At 41.5% G+C, this 16,856-nt stretch overlaps 1 protein-coding gene across 8 annotated transcripts in view; it reads right to left on the reverse strand.

The window, feature by feature from the left end:
- TRIM33 (tripartite motif containing 33) overlaps positions 1–16,770 on the reverse strand; it is a 57,851-nt gene extending 41,081 nt beyond the window's left edge. For all 8 annotated transcript variants that reach the window (XM_028734558.2, XM_028734557.2, XM_028734556.2 and 5 more), the window contains exon 1: positions 16,233–16,770. In XM_028734558.2, the coding sequence (XP_028590391.2) occupies positions 16,233–16,755 (523 nt within the window). In that variant the 5' untranslated portion in view covers positions 16,756–16,770. The remainder of the gene's footprint in view (positions 1–16,232) is intronic.
- Between the last annotated feature and the right edge of the window lie 86 nt (positions 16,771–16,856).

Consider the following 16,856-nt stretch of genomic DNA (forward strand, 5'->3'; position numbering starts at 1 on the left):
CATCTATCAACAAAAAAAAAAGTATACTATGGTTGCACTGCTAGGAGTGAGGGACAGAAGCATAGGGGCATGTGTTTTCAAAATAAGTCATTATTTTATTTAATCTATTTATATACCACCCTTCAGTTCAAGGCTACTACAATGGAGACAAAGAGAACTGATTTGGTATATCAAAAGCAAGACAAGCAACATACCCTTCAGAGCATGGCGAAAGAAGTAAAGTTAGTCTTGTTTTAGGGCTGCCATATGTCTGGAATTTCTTGAATCCATCTGTCAAAAATGATGTCTGACGGAATTTTCGAAAAGCAGTTAAAATGTTCGGGGAAACCCGGGCATATGGCAGTCCATATCGGAAGTTTTTATTTTTTTCGCAAATTTCCTGAAGAATAGCTTAAAAACTTATTCTTTTTTAAAATAAATAAATAAATTTTGCAAAGCTCAACAACTTAATTTTTGTGTCCTGATATACGGCAACCCTATCTTGTTTTCTCTGATCTGCACTTCATCCTATGATGCCTTTTAGAAATATATTGCTTGAGCTAGGAAAAGCCAGCACAAGTGAATCTTAAGGTTCTTACACACAACTCACAGCTTTGTTGGGCTTCTCAGGAACCTACCAACTCATGAGAAAATGGTTCCTAGTCTTCTTGGTTGCAAAACTGGCTGGGCTCCACAAATCCAGTTGCCAGCACCCATTCCCACTTCTCTATAAACTACAGAGGTATATTGCAAGAGAAATCCCTCACATCATGCTGAGGTTTTGACAGAAGCAGTGACTGCGGCTTGCACTGCTTCTGTTTTAATTTCAGCAAAATTCCTGCCCAAAGTGAGATAAGATCCACCCACTTCCCCATCATCATTGGGCAGCAGACTGTTGGGAAAAATATTTTCCACCACTTTGTGCCCTGCCTTGAAGACTGAAAGAACTGACAGGAGTCCTCCTTGCTATTTCCCCAGTGCATAATGTGGTGGAAGTCAAGTCTCTGTGCAACCAACAGTAGGGAAAGGAAAAGCACTAAAGGGGCATAAACATCTTTCAATTTTTGTAGGGCTGCAAGAAGTGACAGATAAGATCCACCCCACCCTCAAATGCTCTTGTGTATTGCTGCTGCTGCTGCTGCTGCTGCTGCTGCTGCTGCTGCTGCTAGAAGGACTGGTGTTTATCAGTGAAACTTTCTGAAACGGTTCTTTGAAGACTGGGAATAGAGAATATGCTAAAGCATGCATAACTGTGCAATCCTAGCCATGTCTACACAGAAGTCAGTCCTACTGAATGCAATGGGACTTACTGCTAGGTAAATGGGGTTAAGATTGCAGCTTAAGTTATCACCTAAAGTTCATTGCAGAAAATGGTTTGCACTGTTACATGGAAAAAATGAATTTGCCTTAATCAAAACTACTCCCCTCACCACTTCAACACTTTAAATAAACTACTGGTATTTTTAATCACAATGGACCTAGGTCAGACCAAGTAAACTAACTCTAGCAAATAGTTTCTAAAAGTAATTAACTCTTTAAAAACCCAAATATCTTCTGGTACCTTAAAGACTAAAACTGTTATTGCTACCTGCATTTGTTTTATATTTTATTTATGAATGGCAAAAGAAATATGATATAAATTTATTGTGACATACAGCTTTTATGGACTAGAGTCCACATAGTCAGATGCCTGAAGGATTTTCTTGAGTTGCTGGTATAAATATGCATAGTTTGCCGGGGGGGGGGGGGGAATGGAGACTGTAAAATGCAGAAATTAAAAACTGTTACAATGACATTATTAACAGTGTTTGTGGGAGTGATAAACATTCTGGCACCGGCAATTCACGCGGATGAGAATTAGCAATATATTTCTATCGCTTTGGATGGATAACTGCACTATTCACTTACTTCTGATTCAATGACTAGATGATCAAATAAAACTTTAGATCATATCCAATGACATCAGCAAGCCAATAAAATGTTTTAAATTGTTTCAATTTCCATGCCAACTCATATATATGTTTTATGAAGTTAAGAGAATGTTTGAAAAGCACATTTCTCTTTTTTATAGCGTTGAGAAAGACAAACGAGGAACATAAAGCACACATGGGAAAGAGAAACATTGTTGTCACTAATGAGATCTGGCCCAAAATCAAAGATCTGCTTATCTTCTAGTCCAGTGGAAAGAAACCTCCAGCCCACAGGCCTATTTAGGCTTGCCTGCCTTGGAGATTGGCACATCTGGATGTTTGGGGACAAACCACACCCACCTTTCTAGGGCCTGGTGTCATATACAACCTCAGGTGCATGAAGCGACAGCTAAAACAAGCAAGTATTAGGAGTGCAATAAGTGCGCTCACATTCTTCCTTTGCATCCCATACTTGAATTCAAGATGTGGTTCAAGCTGCACCTGCAAAGGAAGAAGGAAAGAATCGGGAGCACACTCGTCTACCCATGTACTATCTGAAATCTGGCATTGGTTGCCAGATGTGAAATATTGACGTTATTTTCAGCTCTCCCACCCCACTATGTGGCCACTAATTCATTTCCCCCTTTCCCATATAAAGAAAAGGAGTAAATATACAGAGCATTCTCAGACATAACCTGACCCTCTCCCACCCCAAATTACGAAAATTCTCTCGCAAGTTACATGTCTCCCACACTGGGCTCATTAGGTGCAAGGAAAAAAAGTGAGAAGGAGAAAAGTCAGAGTTTACAGTTGAGGAGGGGAAATGTGCCCTGGAAAGAAATAAGCAAGAAGAGAGCATGTGCCATTCCAGACCTCTGCTTGAGTCCAAGGCTGTGGCTATAGGAGAAACAATAACCCTTTGGGGACTCCATCACAGTCTCAGGTTATATGTGTGTGTAAATAAACCATATAGCATAAAGACACAACAATCTCCACTGTGCCCAAAAGGAAACACAAACCCTGGGTAAGTGTCTGGAACTCCTGGAATCTCACAACACTTGGAGATTGGGATGGCACGCAACCATATTATAGTGGGCAGAGAGTGGGCCCTTAAATAAGAAATAAATAAAAACTATTGTTAGGAGGACAAAAGCAAACGGAAGAATTCAACATCACACTGTTACAAATGTTACATCTGCTTTGCCCATCTGTTTGCCAGATGGAGCAATCCCCTCTCTCCTCCCCTCCCCTCCGTGTGCTATTCTGCGGGTTTCCCTGACCTGCCCACAGCTTGGGGGGGGGGTGCACAGGGGGAGCAGAGGGGAGAAATCCCCATTGTGCAGGGCTTCTGATGATAGGGATTGTTAGGTGAATCCCACCCAAAGTCTTGTTGCACCTTAAATATATTGTGGCATTACCTCATGGAATAAGATATTTCCCCTACAGGAACCACATGTGCAATATTTATTGTTTACCTCAACATAAATATGGCTAAGCCTACATGTTGTTAAACACCATTTAAACAATACTTTATAAAATATGAAAACTGTGTTTGCCTTGTATGATACAGAGGAAAAATGTGTTTCATACACCTTGAGATTCTTTTTACAAATTTTAATTATAAAATGACATAAGCTTTCATAGATGCCAACCCACCTCTGATGCAGTTGGAAATTGTAGAAGGCATTCTACCATTCTAAAATTCTTCTGCAGAATCTTTAGAGTGTGCAATGAATTAATTGCTGTTAAGCCCTCAACTAATGCAGTCAAATTTCTGTACAATGGTACCTCGGGTTAAGTACTTAATTCGTTCCAGAGGTCCGTTCTTAACCTGAAACTGTTCTTAACCTGAAGCACCACTTTAGCTAATGGGGCCTACTGCTGTTGCCACACTGCCACCGCGCGATTTCTGTTCTCATCCTGAAGCAAAGTTCTTAACCCAAGGTACTATTTCTGTGTTAGCGGAGTCTGTAACCTGAAGCGTATGTAACCTGAAGCGTATGTAACCTGAGGCACCACTGTACAGAGGAAACAACTAGCCACTCAGATTCATGTGAATGCAAGGAAACATTAAGGAGGAAGAAGAAAGCAGAAGGAATAGCTGAACTGAAAAGGAGAAATGTCAGAGGTGTTGCTGCATATTCTGGCCCTTCCCTGTCATACACCCTAACTCTTACCATCATATCAAGTCCTCCTTCTAAGCCAGGAAGCCTCTCCTGATCAACTCCAAGGCAACAACTTGTTTTACTCTTTTAATAGTACCTCAAGCTTCATCCAGTCACTACTTTTTGGAAGACTTCCTTTAGGGTACTTCTATAACATGTTCCTTTATAAAAGTTAGCAAAGATACATCAGAAAAAAATAACATTGCACACATGGTTTTAGTAACCATCTTCCATAAGTTATTAGTTTTCTTACATATTTACTATACAATGTATAAAATCTTATTTGACTGCATTTTGTCATTGTCACCATCAGTTTGCATTCTAAAGTATTGCAGATCTTATGTGGCTTTCGAGCTGCAGTGTACCACTGTGGAATTTATCTTTAAAAATTTCACTATTGCATGATAATTCTCAAAACTCTGAACCCAAACAGCTTTTCCTAACTATCTTTGACAGTTCTTTTGTGGCTCTTTCTACCATCATTTCCCAGACCAGTGGTGTGTGTGCCATGTGCAGACATGATGGGCAGCAAAACTGGGGCAAGTAATCTAATAATGAAGAAGATGCCCAAGCTGTACAACAAAATTGTGCCAGCCACATGTCTATTAGTGAAGAGACAGTGTGGAGGCTTCAGAAACAAAGGAGAGACCTCATGCAGGTTCATGTGGAAGGAGGTGCCTCCTTAGGAGTTAGTCCACCTCAAAAGGTTGCTGCAATGATAAAATAGGCCAGGGGACAACCTCCCTCCCTTGAACTTGTTATACTAAAAGGATTATTTCACTAGATGTAGCCTTGGGCTTAATGTTTAGCCTTAGATGTAATTGGGAGATGACTATCTCTGAGTATGTGACCTCATTATTAAGGAACATTGTGCACAGATCTGGTATGAGAGTGTTTCTGCTCTGATGAACATATTCCTTGAGTCCCCAAACTTTTCTGAAGAAATATTTGTGTTCTCATCCCCACTCCCCTTCATTTAATGCCTCTTTCCCTAGTCATTTCCACTTTGGTATTTTTCACTGAGTCCAAACATTCTGGTAGATGAAAGGAATGCTCTCCTGAAGCACTTTTGAACAGAGACAATCCTGATATATCCTAAAGTGGAGGTATGCCTCCATAGATGCTATGCAGCCACTTCTTTAAAGCAGACCATTTGTGTACAGCATGGGTTTTTTTAAAGTAATAGTAATAATAATTGACGCACCTATGAAGCACTGAGTGTTATAGGTTTTAATGATAGCATAACAATAGCAAGAGTTCAAATTAATCCCTAGAGAAATTGTAATTATGTTTATAACATTTAGTTCTTAGCAAGGCTGCCAATTAGTTACTACTTACAGTACATTTCTTACATAACAGCAACTGTGCTATGAAGCTGCAACTATTGTCTTAGTCAACTATAAAGTTCACTGAGTGATCTTGGGCAAGTCACTATTTCTCATTCAAGCATTTGTCACAGGTTGTGGTGAAGATACAATAGAACAGCGCCCAACCAGTGTTTGAAATTAGCCTGACTATAGACTACTTGGGACCAGGTAAAGATGCCAGGTGCCAGGATGGTGTCTGACATCTCCACATCAGGTGGTGTATTCCTGTGGATCATTGTATCTTGACTGTTTTCACACACTAATACCACATCCTGTAGAATTCTATCAGTTATATTTTATCTGCACAATCAGAATGAATTTCAGGAACCAAAATGCTTTTTCTGTGCAGCCTGAGCAGGAGCAGCGAACAACATTATAGTTAACTGTTGTCACTTGTCTTCACTTACCCCACTGTCCTGCTCACAGTGGTGAAGAATAAATATTCTTAGGTTATGAATGGTCTGTGTCACCATTAAGAAAAAGAGCTGGAGTAGACAAATATATATGTGGACTGTCCCTGGATAAAATGACTCAAAGTTTTTAACCTTGCTCAAGGTTGTCATACAACTAGCCAGGTGTTTAACTGAGAATCAATCACAGTCAGTCCATCATTCAAAAAAATAAGACTTTATAGTCTTGCCCCCAAATGTTAACTAGACATTTTGTTTTGATTATAATCTTGGTTTAAGGAGCCATTTTGGTGCCTAGCTTATAAATCTGAGTTTCTTATACTGTCCCCAGTACACCATGCCCCTCAAGCTCCTTGGAGAGCGACAAAAATTAAAATTAAAAAATAGACAAATGTTAAATAGGAAGGTAGTTGGTGGAATTTAGTATTATTGCAACATTGGACATGAGTATTAGGCATCTTTGGGAGCCAAGCATGGCTGAAAAGTCGGGTATGTACAGTAAATAAAATTATTAGAGTTTATCACTGGCCCTATCCATCTCATAAGAAATTGATTCAGTTTCTCCCATAAATTCCAGGCTCATGTCTTTGACACCACAGTTCTATTGATTGATTGATTGATTGATTGATTGATTGGATTGGATTTATAGAATGCCCTTCATCAAAATATATTGGGGCGGTACACAAGTGCCTATAGTTTTTGAGTGCTTCTAAAGTGTAGGGAGCAAAAGAATAGTCAACATGACAGCCAGGTTTTGGACCTTTAAATCACCTATACAGTTTTACCTGGAAGTAAGCCTTACTGAGCTCAATGGGGGCAACTCCCAGGTAGAGGGGAGCAATTTTGAATTAGCTGCAATCCTATACCCACATTGAGAACATACATTTGATTGATTGATTGTTTGTTTGGTTTGCAAGTCAGAGCAGTAAACAAACAAATGCTGCAGTATTGTAGGATAGGAAAGGATGGAATCTTTTTTTAAAAAAAGTAAAAAACCCTAAAAACTAAACAAACCTCATCCATTTAGTTCTTCCTTCTTTAACCATCTAACCACAGAAGAACTATTTTTATACTCATTACTAGTAAGGATGAGATTAACAGTAGAATCTTGTACACATCTGCTCAGCAGTCAACGGAATGTATTCCCAGGTAAAATTGTACAGGACTTGATCCTAAAGAAATATAACAGGGTTGCTTTAATTCATAGTATGTGTAGGAATGTGAGGTAGTATAACTTTGTGTGATCTGGCAATTTGAGGAGACTTATTTGCAAGGCAGGATTAAGCACATGAGATATTTTATCACATAATTATCCTGGTAACCAGCAACTGCAAAAAGGTGGCTTAACATCTCATAATGAAACCATAGGAAGATAATTTTTTGTATGCAATGAACAAAAGGAAGAACAATTGTATTATTCTTTGTATTAGTTTCAAAATGTGATAGCTACATGTGGGTTAGAAATCATTTCCCCAAACCTTCAATGTTAAAACTGAAAAAAAACCCTTCACTTTATTGCATTCAGTCATTATAGGCAAAGCATGAATCAATGGATCATCTAGGTCCCTAACAGAAGTGCTATTTTTCTAGAAAAAGAGGTGCCGGAACTCCCTTGTTCTCTTAGAATGGCAATGGTGCTCAGCTGAGAGATGCCGGAACTGAGTTCCTGGGAGTTCCCTCTGAAAAAAGCCCTAACAGTCTGGTTTCTGGTCCAGTTTTGGCACTGAAACAGCCTTGGTCACTGTGATGACCTTTATCAGGAGAGAGAGAGGGAGTGAAAATCTGTTGGTAGTCCTTTACTTCTCAGTGGCTTTTGACACCATTGGCCATGGTGTCCTGCTGGAGAAACTTGAGGTGGAAGTTTGAGGCACTGAATTACGCTGGTCCCACTCTTGCCTGCAGGGTCACTACCAGAGAGTAGCATTCGGATATTGTTGCTCAGCCCCGTAGCTTTTGAACTGTGAGGACTTGCAAGGATCCATTCTGCCTCCTATGCTATTTAACATCTAAATTAAACTGCTGAGAGCTATCATCTGCAGATTCTGAGCACGGTATCTTTAGTATGGTGATGACACACAGCTCCATTTCTCAATTCTACTGGAATCAGGAGACACCATGAATGTGTTATACAGGTGTCTGGAGACAGTTGTGGACTGGATGGAGGCCAAGAAACTGAGCCTGAATCTTGTTAAGACAGAAGTGTCATGAGTAGGTGATGCCTGAGTCCAGAAGTTAGGTGTAGGACCTGTTCTAGGAGAAGTTGCACTCCTGTTGAAGAAACAAGTTTGTAGTCTGGGAGTACACCTGGATTCTAATTTGTCACTAGAGGCTTGTTTGGCTTCTGTGGTTATGAATGCTCATGCCCAGCTTTGTTGTGATTTGTTAACTACAGCTGTTTCTAAACCAGGATAGCTTGGTCTCAGTTTTCCATGCTCTGGTGACCTCCCATCCGGACTATTGTAATGTACTGTATATGGGGTTGCCCTTGAAGATTTATAAAAGGTGCAGTTAGCACAGAATGTGGCTGCTAGGTTGTAAAAAGCGGTAGTCCAATGGGACCAAGTGTCACCAGTCCTAAAAGTGTCACCAGCTGCCAGTGAGCTGCTGGGTACAAGTAACAGAGTTAGTGCTTATGTTGTATCAAGGCCTAAGCAGGTTAGAAGCCAAGTATCTAAAAAAGCATGTTCCCCTGTATCAGCCATGTAAGATACTATGATTTGGAAGGTGAGGCCTTGTGCTACTACTTGTTCCTGTCTGGTTGGCACTGACCTGTGATAAAGCCTTTTCTGTTCTAGCCCCCCATGGCGACTGAGGTGCATTTGCCTTCATTATTACTGACTTTCAGGAGGAAGTTTAAAACATTCCTGTTTCCCCAGATATTTGGTGGCTGAAAATATCTGTTCCTGGCAACCCTGAGATCATTGTTTGAATGTTTTGATTTTCATAACTTTTTAACTGATAAAAGTTGTTTTACTGTGATTTTTGCCATCCTGGGCTTCTTCAGGAAGAAGAGCGGGTAAACTGAATAAATAAAATCAATCCAGAACACAAACACAGAAGGCACTAAGAGAGAACTTTAGGGGGGGGGGGGGAAGGAGATGTAAAAAAGTGAGAAAGTGATTACTTCTCCAGTTCTCACTTGATTTTCATGCCCTTCGCCAAAGAAGAAAAGGCACAAGACTGACCACCACTACTCCTGCTGCTGTTCCCTATCTACTTGTGCCACTCTCAGCAGCCATCACAGCACTGTGCTTTCTGTAACTGAGAACACACAGCAAGTCCCTTTCACTGTTGGCTGCAATCCTGCCCCAGCAGGCAAGGGTGAGAAGAAAACACAGTGACGAATATAACAGCCAAATCCCCCTTGCTGTATTTCCCTTTGCCAAGCAGAGACAAAGGGGCTTTAACTTTCCTGCCTTCACCCCTTTTTCTCCTGGGGAGGAGGACAGGTGGAGAGATGAAAAGAGACAGCGTGGTAGTACTAGTAGTAGTAATTTTATTTACTGCATTTTTCCGTCTATAAGACAGTCCCATGTATAAGACGCACCCTATTTGGGGGGACTCAGATTTTTAAAAATGGGGAGAGATGTTTCCATGTATAAGACGCCCCCTAATTTTTGACATTATTTTTAGGGAAAAACCTAGTCTTATACACGGAAAAATACGATATATGCCGCCCATCTGACTGGGTTGCCCCAGCCACTCTGGGCAATTTCCAACAATATATTAAAACACATAGCTGAAAACATATAGTTGCAAGGGAGGGAAAGCCAGGAGATCTGAGCCATGGTGGACAACTGTACTCAAATACTTGTTTGCAAGTGAAGTGGCAGCAGAACTTTTTAATATATGTGTAAAATACAATAAGAACATTTCTGAAAACTATGTAACACCAAAAATTATGGCAGCTAGTTTTGCTAGTTTACTTTTGACAACACCAAAAGTAGTTACCTCATCCAAAGAGACAAACTCCAGTTGTGAAACATATAATATGCACAATAGGGCCCATGCATAAACACTGAATGCATTTTATTATTTCTACATAACTATGCTGAGAAGGACAGCATAAACATGTTGCTTTAAGTACCGCAATGAAAAGCTAATTATATAGCGCAGATCATATTCTGTGCACTACTTCCAGAATATTTCATTAAACGGCCTTAACTTACCAGACACCCTTACCAAGTAATACATGCCACATTGTGAAAAGCAAAGGGCTCTACAAGAGACATTGCCATGCTATGCCTTTATGGCCTAACTATTTCACCATTCACACTAAAGCTTGTTGCACCTGGGAGTGAGCAGTCACAACTACAGAACTGTCTGCTTCTGGAGAGAACCCCATTATAAAGCAGAACACGGCATCTTGCAAGCAGCACCCCAGTCCAATTACACACACACACACAAAATATTTCAGTCATTTTAGCCTTATTGTTTATCACTTCTATCAAGAATTTTTAAGCCCTTTAAGCCCTTGCTCAAATCTTTAAAATTCTACAAATCTGTTGTTAAATGCTGCTAAATCAGCCTCAAATCTATCCAATGAGAGCACTGAACCACAGACAGAACCAAGAATTAGATAAGCCAATTCATTTTGAAGGATTACTACAGCTTTAATGACTAGCTTAAACTAAACTTCTCCTGAAAAGTCCACAGATGTATGGCTCATTTGAATACTCTTATGAACAGAAGAACACACGGTGTGTTTATGCAGCAAACTTAACCAACAGCTTTCCAAAAATAAATTTGCTCCGTACCCAACTGAATTGGACAAGACCACCTTGACAAACTATTCATAAAATTCACTACACCTTGCAGCAAGCCTCCTGCTACCCTAAATCTTTAACTCAATTGTCTGGAATGGATCTATCCATGTATCAAATTATTTTCATCACAGCAGATCCTGAGTTACACCAAAATTTGCACCTTAGAAACAATAACATCCAAGTGCACAGAAAAGATGGTTTTACTTACTTACAGTGCTTTGCTTTTGTTATTTTAAATCTGCAAAGAATACACAGGAAAAATCTCCTGGACCTGTGTAATGGAGAACCAGAAGCACAAACTCATTACTCCCCAGATAGACACAGTAGGATAGTTTAAATGTTACTTGCCTTCCGTCAATCCAAAACTTGTGTGCCAATTGATAGGCATTCTCCTCCTAAAGTCACATGTTGTAGGCTAAAGGTACAAAACCTAAGCCTTTACAGAAGAGACCTGTAATCTACTAGACTAACTTTTACAAGGAAGGGAATAACTCTACCCAGTGATACTGCACACTCTTTTGCACATATAATGTTCCAAATTCAATGTATGGCATCTCCACGTAGGACTGGGAAAGACTCTTTTACTGATTTTTCATATGCTGCTTGTCTATCCCAGGACAAACTGTGATTTGTTTTAAGTATGGTTTGTGGCAAAAAAACCCAACTTCCAATTGTGGCTTATGATCCTGAGATTACTCAGAGTATAGTTAAAACCAATCACTGTTAGCCTTGTTTCAGACATGACAAAAAAACTGTGGTGTAGTGGATGCTTCTAATGTTCTCCTTGTGAAAATGCCAAATGCCTTAGATATTTTTATTTTTAGGTAATTAATTAATTAATTAATTAATTAATGTTCTCACATAATGGTTCACACAAAACAGACATCATCATAGTTCTAGTTCAGTGTTTCCCAACCTTGGGCCTCCAGCTGTTTTTGGACTACAACTCCCATCATCCCTAGCTAGCAAGACCAGTGGTCAGGGATGATGGGAGTTGTAGGCCAAAAACAGCTGGAGGCACAAGGTTGGGAAACACTGCAGTCTAGAGTATGGACTTTGACACTTTGGTTGACCGTGGGTCAGTCAATGTGGACCAAAAAAAGGTAGCCGCCCCTGCTGTAGAAAGTGGCTTGATGCTTTTAGCTGTGGTGATCACAGGGGCTGTTTTTAAAAGCACCATTTTTACCCAAAAAAAAATACGGTTTAGAAGCAGGAAATGAAGCTCTATCTGTCTAGCTGTCTCTCTACCCCATGAACTTCTATCACGTAAGCCTGTCCACAGTAGACAGTATGTGAAGGCTTGCACCATTAACTTAAGGGGCTGGCAATCAAAGAACCAGCCTGATATTCAGCAACATCCATGCCTGCCTACTCAGAAGTAAGTCCCTCCTAATTCAACAGGATGCTGAATGTCCTAGTTACAGGTAGGTAGCCATGTTGGTCTGCCATAGTCAAAACAAAATAAAAAAATGCCTTCCAGTAGCACCTTAGAGACCAACTAAGTTTGTTATTGGTATGAGCTTTCGTGTGCATGCACACTTCTTCGACAGCATCATAGTTGAAGAGGCAGCCTCTCTCTCTCTCTCTCTCTCTCTCTCTCTCTCTCTCACACACACACACACACACACACACACACACACACTTTCCAAGACTTTCACTTCATGGCAGGCCAGTTGCAAGAGTTATGAACAAACAGCTACACTTGCAGGTATGTTAGCGCTACCACCTTTTTCCTGATAGAGGCTCTGTCCCATTAATAGAATAAAAACTCAAAAACTGTGGCTTTCCCTGTCTCCATGCCAGAACAAATGATGACTTGAATTTATGCCTATTTTATCAGTTGATGATACAAATATTCTTGTTTGGAAAAGAAAAAAGGCAACCGTCTATAGAAGGATCTATATTTTAGTAAACACACTACTGCTTTCACTTTAATGACTCACTAAAGGCAGCCCTCCTCTACATTTATCTATGTCAAGCCTCAGCCCTCCAGATGTTTTGGGACTACAACTCCCATCATCCCTGACCACTGGTCCTGTTGGCTAGGGATGATGGGAGTTGTAGTCCCAAAACATCTGGAGGGCAGAGTTTGACTATGCCTGGTCTATGTACTTATTTGCAGGGACAAATGCTCCCCCCCCCCATATATACATAAACTGGAACAGTGCCTGTATTGAAACATAACACTAACTCATCATATACTACTGCATAAGCAAGCAGGGCTGTGCCCACGTCCTTCTCCCTTCCCATCTAGGGCAGCTACTTGGAGATAAGAAGCATTCGCCTTAATTTTCAACTAACTGGAACAAACAGATTAAGCATTTTAAGCATTCCCCCCCCCAAAAAAAGCCAACTTCAAACTATGGTATATGACCCTGGGCTGCACAGACAAAACACAGTTAAAGGTAAATTTCCATTTACTCAAAGGCATAACAGAAGACAAGGAGGGAGAGGAACAACTCATGAACATAACACTAAACTTTGGTTTAACCTTTTATCTAACTGCAATTTTCTCAGGATCAAAGACTAGCACATTAAAGTATACTATTTATTGACTTAGGTTATTTGTACACTGCCCGTCATAAAAGTTAAATCCAGGCTTGATAGTCTTGTAATCCTGACCACATTGATTGAGATCTGAAAACTAACCACAGAAATATCAGCTTTCTTTTTTTTTAGATTTCAAGCCTATATGGTCACAGAAAATGAACATGTTAGATTTTTAAAAAGTTAAAATACATATAAGATCATCCTATTAGCTGGTGCAGTATGGCAGTTGAGTCCCCAGTTTAAATGTCCTCTCTGCCGTGAATTCACTAATGTCCTTCAGCAAGCTACTGTCTTGTAACCTCAGATCCCTTCTGTAGTATGGCTACAATACTGATTAACTTACAAGGGTGTTGTTGGAAGGATATCAAGAGTGTTCAAAGTGCTACAAAAACATTAAAAGTGCTATATAAATAATGAGTATTAGAACAATTTCCATATCTAATATATGCTACATTTATTTATTAAAAATTATACCATAGTCCATTTTGGCTCATTATTCTGGATAACTACGAAAATCTTAGATCAAGTCAAGAAAGCAGATTACTGAACAAGTAAATCATTTTATAAGCTGACACTAATTATTAGTTACTTCTCTGAAATAACTAACAAAATTGAAGTTGGAAAACACAATGGGATTGTGACCAGGCCTATTTAAAGTATATGCAGTTCATAGACACTGCTGGTAAAGACAGATTTACCATATTCACTCGAGTCTAATGCATCATTGAATCTAATGTGCACCTCAATTTTCAGAACCTTGAAACCAAAAAAGGTATTTGCAGGCAAATGTAAATGTGTCATTGAATCTAATGCACAACTTAATTTTCGCAATGTAATTTGGCAAAAAAAGGTGAACATTAGATTCGAGTAAATACGGTAGATATGACAACTAAACACTACTAAGCATTTTCTTGTGAAAAAGAGTGCATGAAAGCTACATGTATACCGTCATATGTGATATTCATGTGTTAGAAAGCAACAACAGTTTCTAAGCACATATAGGCTGTCAAAAAAGAAGCATACACAATTGCCACCTGTGACCTATATAATAGTTACAAACATTTTCTTATTGAGTATGTTTCAATGTAAGAAAGGCATCAACACTTAGAGACCCCCAATCAAACAGGTCCCAATGAAACAAAAGCCACAAAAGACAATAAAATACCTGCTGCTTCATACCCACCCACTTTATGGAAATATATACTGCGCAAGTCTCCCTTAACATCCACTTAACTTGCGTCTCCAAAAGCTGTAAAGCCAAACGTAACTACTGCACCATGCCCATATATTACATATTTGTATTACATAGTTCAGAGACTCTGGATTCAGAAAGACAGTGATTCAGTCCACACACACCCCTCCAATTTTAGTTCCCCCCATACTTTTTATCTTGAGCTGATGAGCAATGGCCCTATTTTCATTCCCACAGTCCCCAGTGTGGCTTGCCCCAGCGTGTGAATATTGAAAATAATGGTGGGTGTTATTATGAGTTTATGGGTGCCAGACTCCTATAATCCATGGATCCAGAAAGTGTTAGAATTTAATCAACTCTTGGTGTGTTAAACTGAGGGCCGGAAACATCCAATCCCTAAATCCAGCAATTGTTAACAGCTAATTAAGCCAAGCTACCTTCTTGTGCTGAGGAGATCTCCTGGATGGGTTATTAAGAAAACAAAGGATCAAGGGGCTCCTTGGAGATGGCAAATGGGTGGGGGCACCCACCAGCAAAATATAAAGCCAGAGTTTAGAGTAGAGAGGTGAGGAAATCAGTGATATGATGGGGGAGAGAGTCAGAGAGCAATGTTTAATGCCTGCTTGAATCTAATACTGTGGTTATAGAGAAACAAGACCCTTTTGGGGTGTTCGATACTGTGAACCTGTCCACTGTAGGCTCAGGTTGTAGATATGTGTAAATAAACCATGTCACAAAGACACCACAGTCTCCACTGTGCCTCATTTCCAGAAGGAAACACAAACATTGGGTGAGCACCTGCAACCCCTGGAATCTTGCACTGCTCAGAGATTGGGGTGGCCGACAATGATATATTGAAAACAGGTTCAGAAGAAGAGGCACCTAGCATTACTGAAGAGAAGTGATATGAAGCAGAAAATTCTCCAAAACAGAAAAGTTTCCAACTCTTTATTTTTCTGCAGCACATTTAGTGTTTCAAAAGTTGATTAGTAATAACAAATGGATACCAAATACACTATTAGGCAAACTGGGCATTCAATGCTTTTAGCTTTGTTTACTAAGTAAAACAAACATTCTACATTAGATCTCAGGCATTTAAAAGTTCTGATTTATGTTGCCATATGCACATTCCCCTAATTTCAATTCTTTTCCAGAAAACCTACATCACAGCTAGAGAGTGAAACTGAGAACTGCTGCAAAACTAGAGTAACAGGAGGGAAATTTCCTGGAAGGAGAATGCATTATTACAAATGATAAATCCAGCCAAGTTTGACAAACCTTTCATCACATGTCATAAATGTATTGCATAGAGTAGCATGAGTACTATCTTCAGTTATCAATATTCTTACTTAACTGCTTTTAAAAGATTGGCTGGAGATCCTAATTTCTTTTCTGTACAACTGATTCAACATGTGCTCTCTCTACAGCTGACTGTCTAGAATTTAAGATACTGTACACATAACATTCTTCAGTGCATGGCCCTGATGCTGCGAACCCGCCGTCTCCCTGCTGTAAACCAACAAGTGCACCACAACATCTGCACGGAAAAAGACCGTCTAGGGTAACTCCAGCATATCGGTCCTCGCTACTCAACATCACCAGCAACACATCACTCCCTAATCTCTATTTCCCTGGACCGCAACCTTCTTCCTACAGCTCTATCCACCTTGCCCTTGCTTGCTTTCTGCCCCCCTTCCCCGCAGCCTCTCATGAGAACCGGGCTTCTGGTCTTCACCCTCCACACCCCTCACTCGCGACTCGAGCCAGAGCTGTCGCAGCATAGTAACAGGGCGCCTAGCAACCTGGCCCGACCCCTCCGGCCGGGGCCACCCCAGGCAGCGGGGCATCCTCCCCAGCTGGACCTCCGCCCATGCCCGGAGCCTCCCCACTCACCCTGCTGGATGTCCCCGTTGGCGCCGCCGGGGACGGGCACATTCAGCTGGCGCTCGGGCTCCGGCAGGCAGCGCCGGCAGAAGGAGTGCAGGCAGGGCAGCAGCTTCGGCTCGGCCTCCCGGCTCTGCAGGCTCTGCGCGCACACTGCGCAGGTGTCCAGCAGCGACAGCGGGCCCGGCGCGGCGCTGGAGAGGGCGGGGGGCGCGGGGCTGGGGCCCAGCGGAGCCAGCGGCACGGGGCCCGGCGCCGGGCCTACGCTCACCAACACGGGCGCCGCGGCCTCCGCCTCCCCGGGGCCCTTGTCTGCCGCCACCGCCGCCACAGCCAGGACCACCGCGCCGGGACTCTCCCTCTCCTCGGGCGCGGCGGGGGCTGGAGGGGACGGGGACGCAACGGCCGCCGCGGCTGAGGTGACAACGGCCGCCGCGGCGGAGGTAACAGACTCGGTACTACCCCCGGCCTGCCCGGCCTCCCCAGCCCCCTCCCCGCCACCGCCGCCTCCTCCTCCTTTGTTTTCCGCCATATTTCCTCCTTTGAACCCGACTCCCCGCTTTGCTCACGCACAGGACCGCGCATGCGCCCGCAAGCACGCTAGCGGCCTGCGCGCGCACGCCCGACACACAT

The sequence above is a fragment of the Podarcis muralis genome, chromosome 5 (assembly GCF_964188315.1).
Source record: "Podarcis muralis chromosome 5, rPodMur119.hap1.1, whole genome shotgun sequence".
Lineage (NCBI taxonomy): Eukaryota > Metazoa > Chordata > Lepidosauria > Squamata > Lacertidae > Podarcis > Podarcis muralis.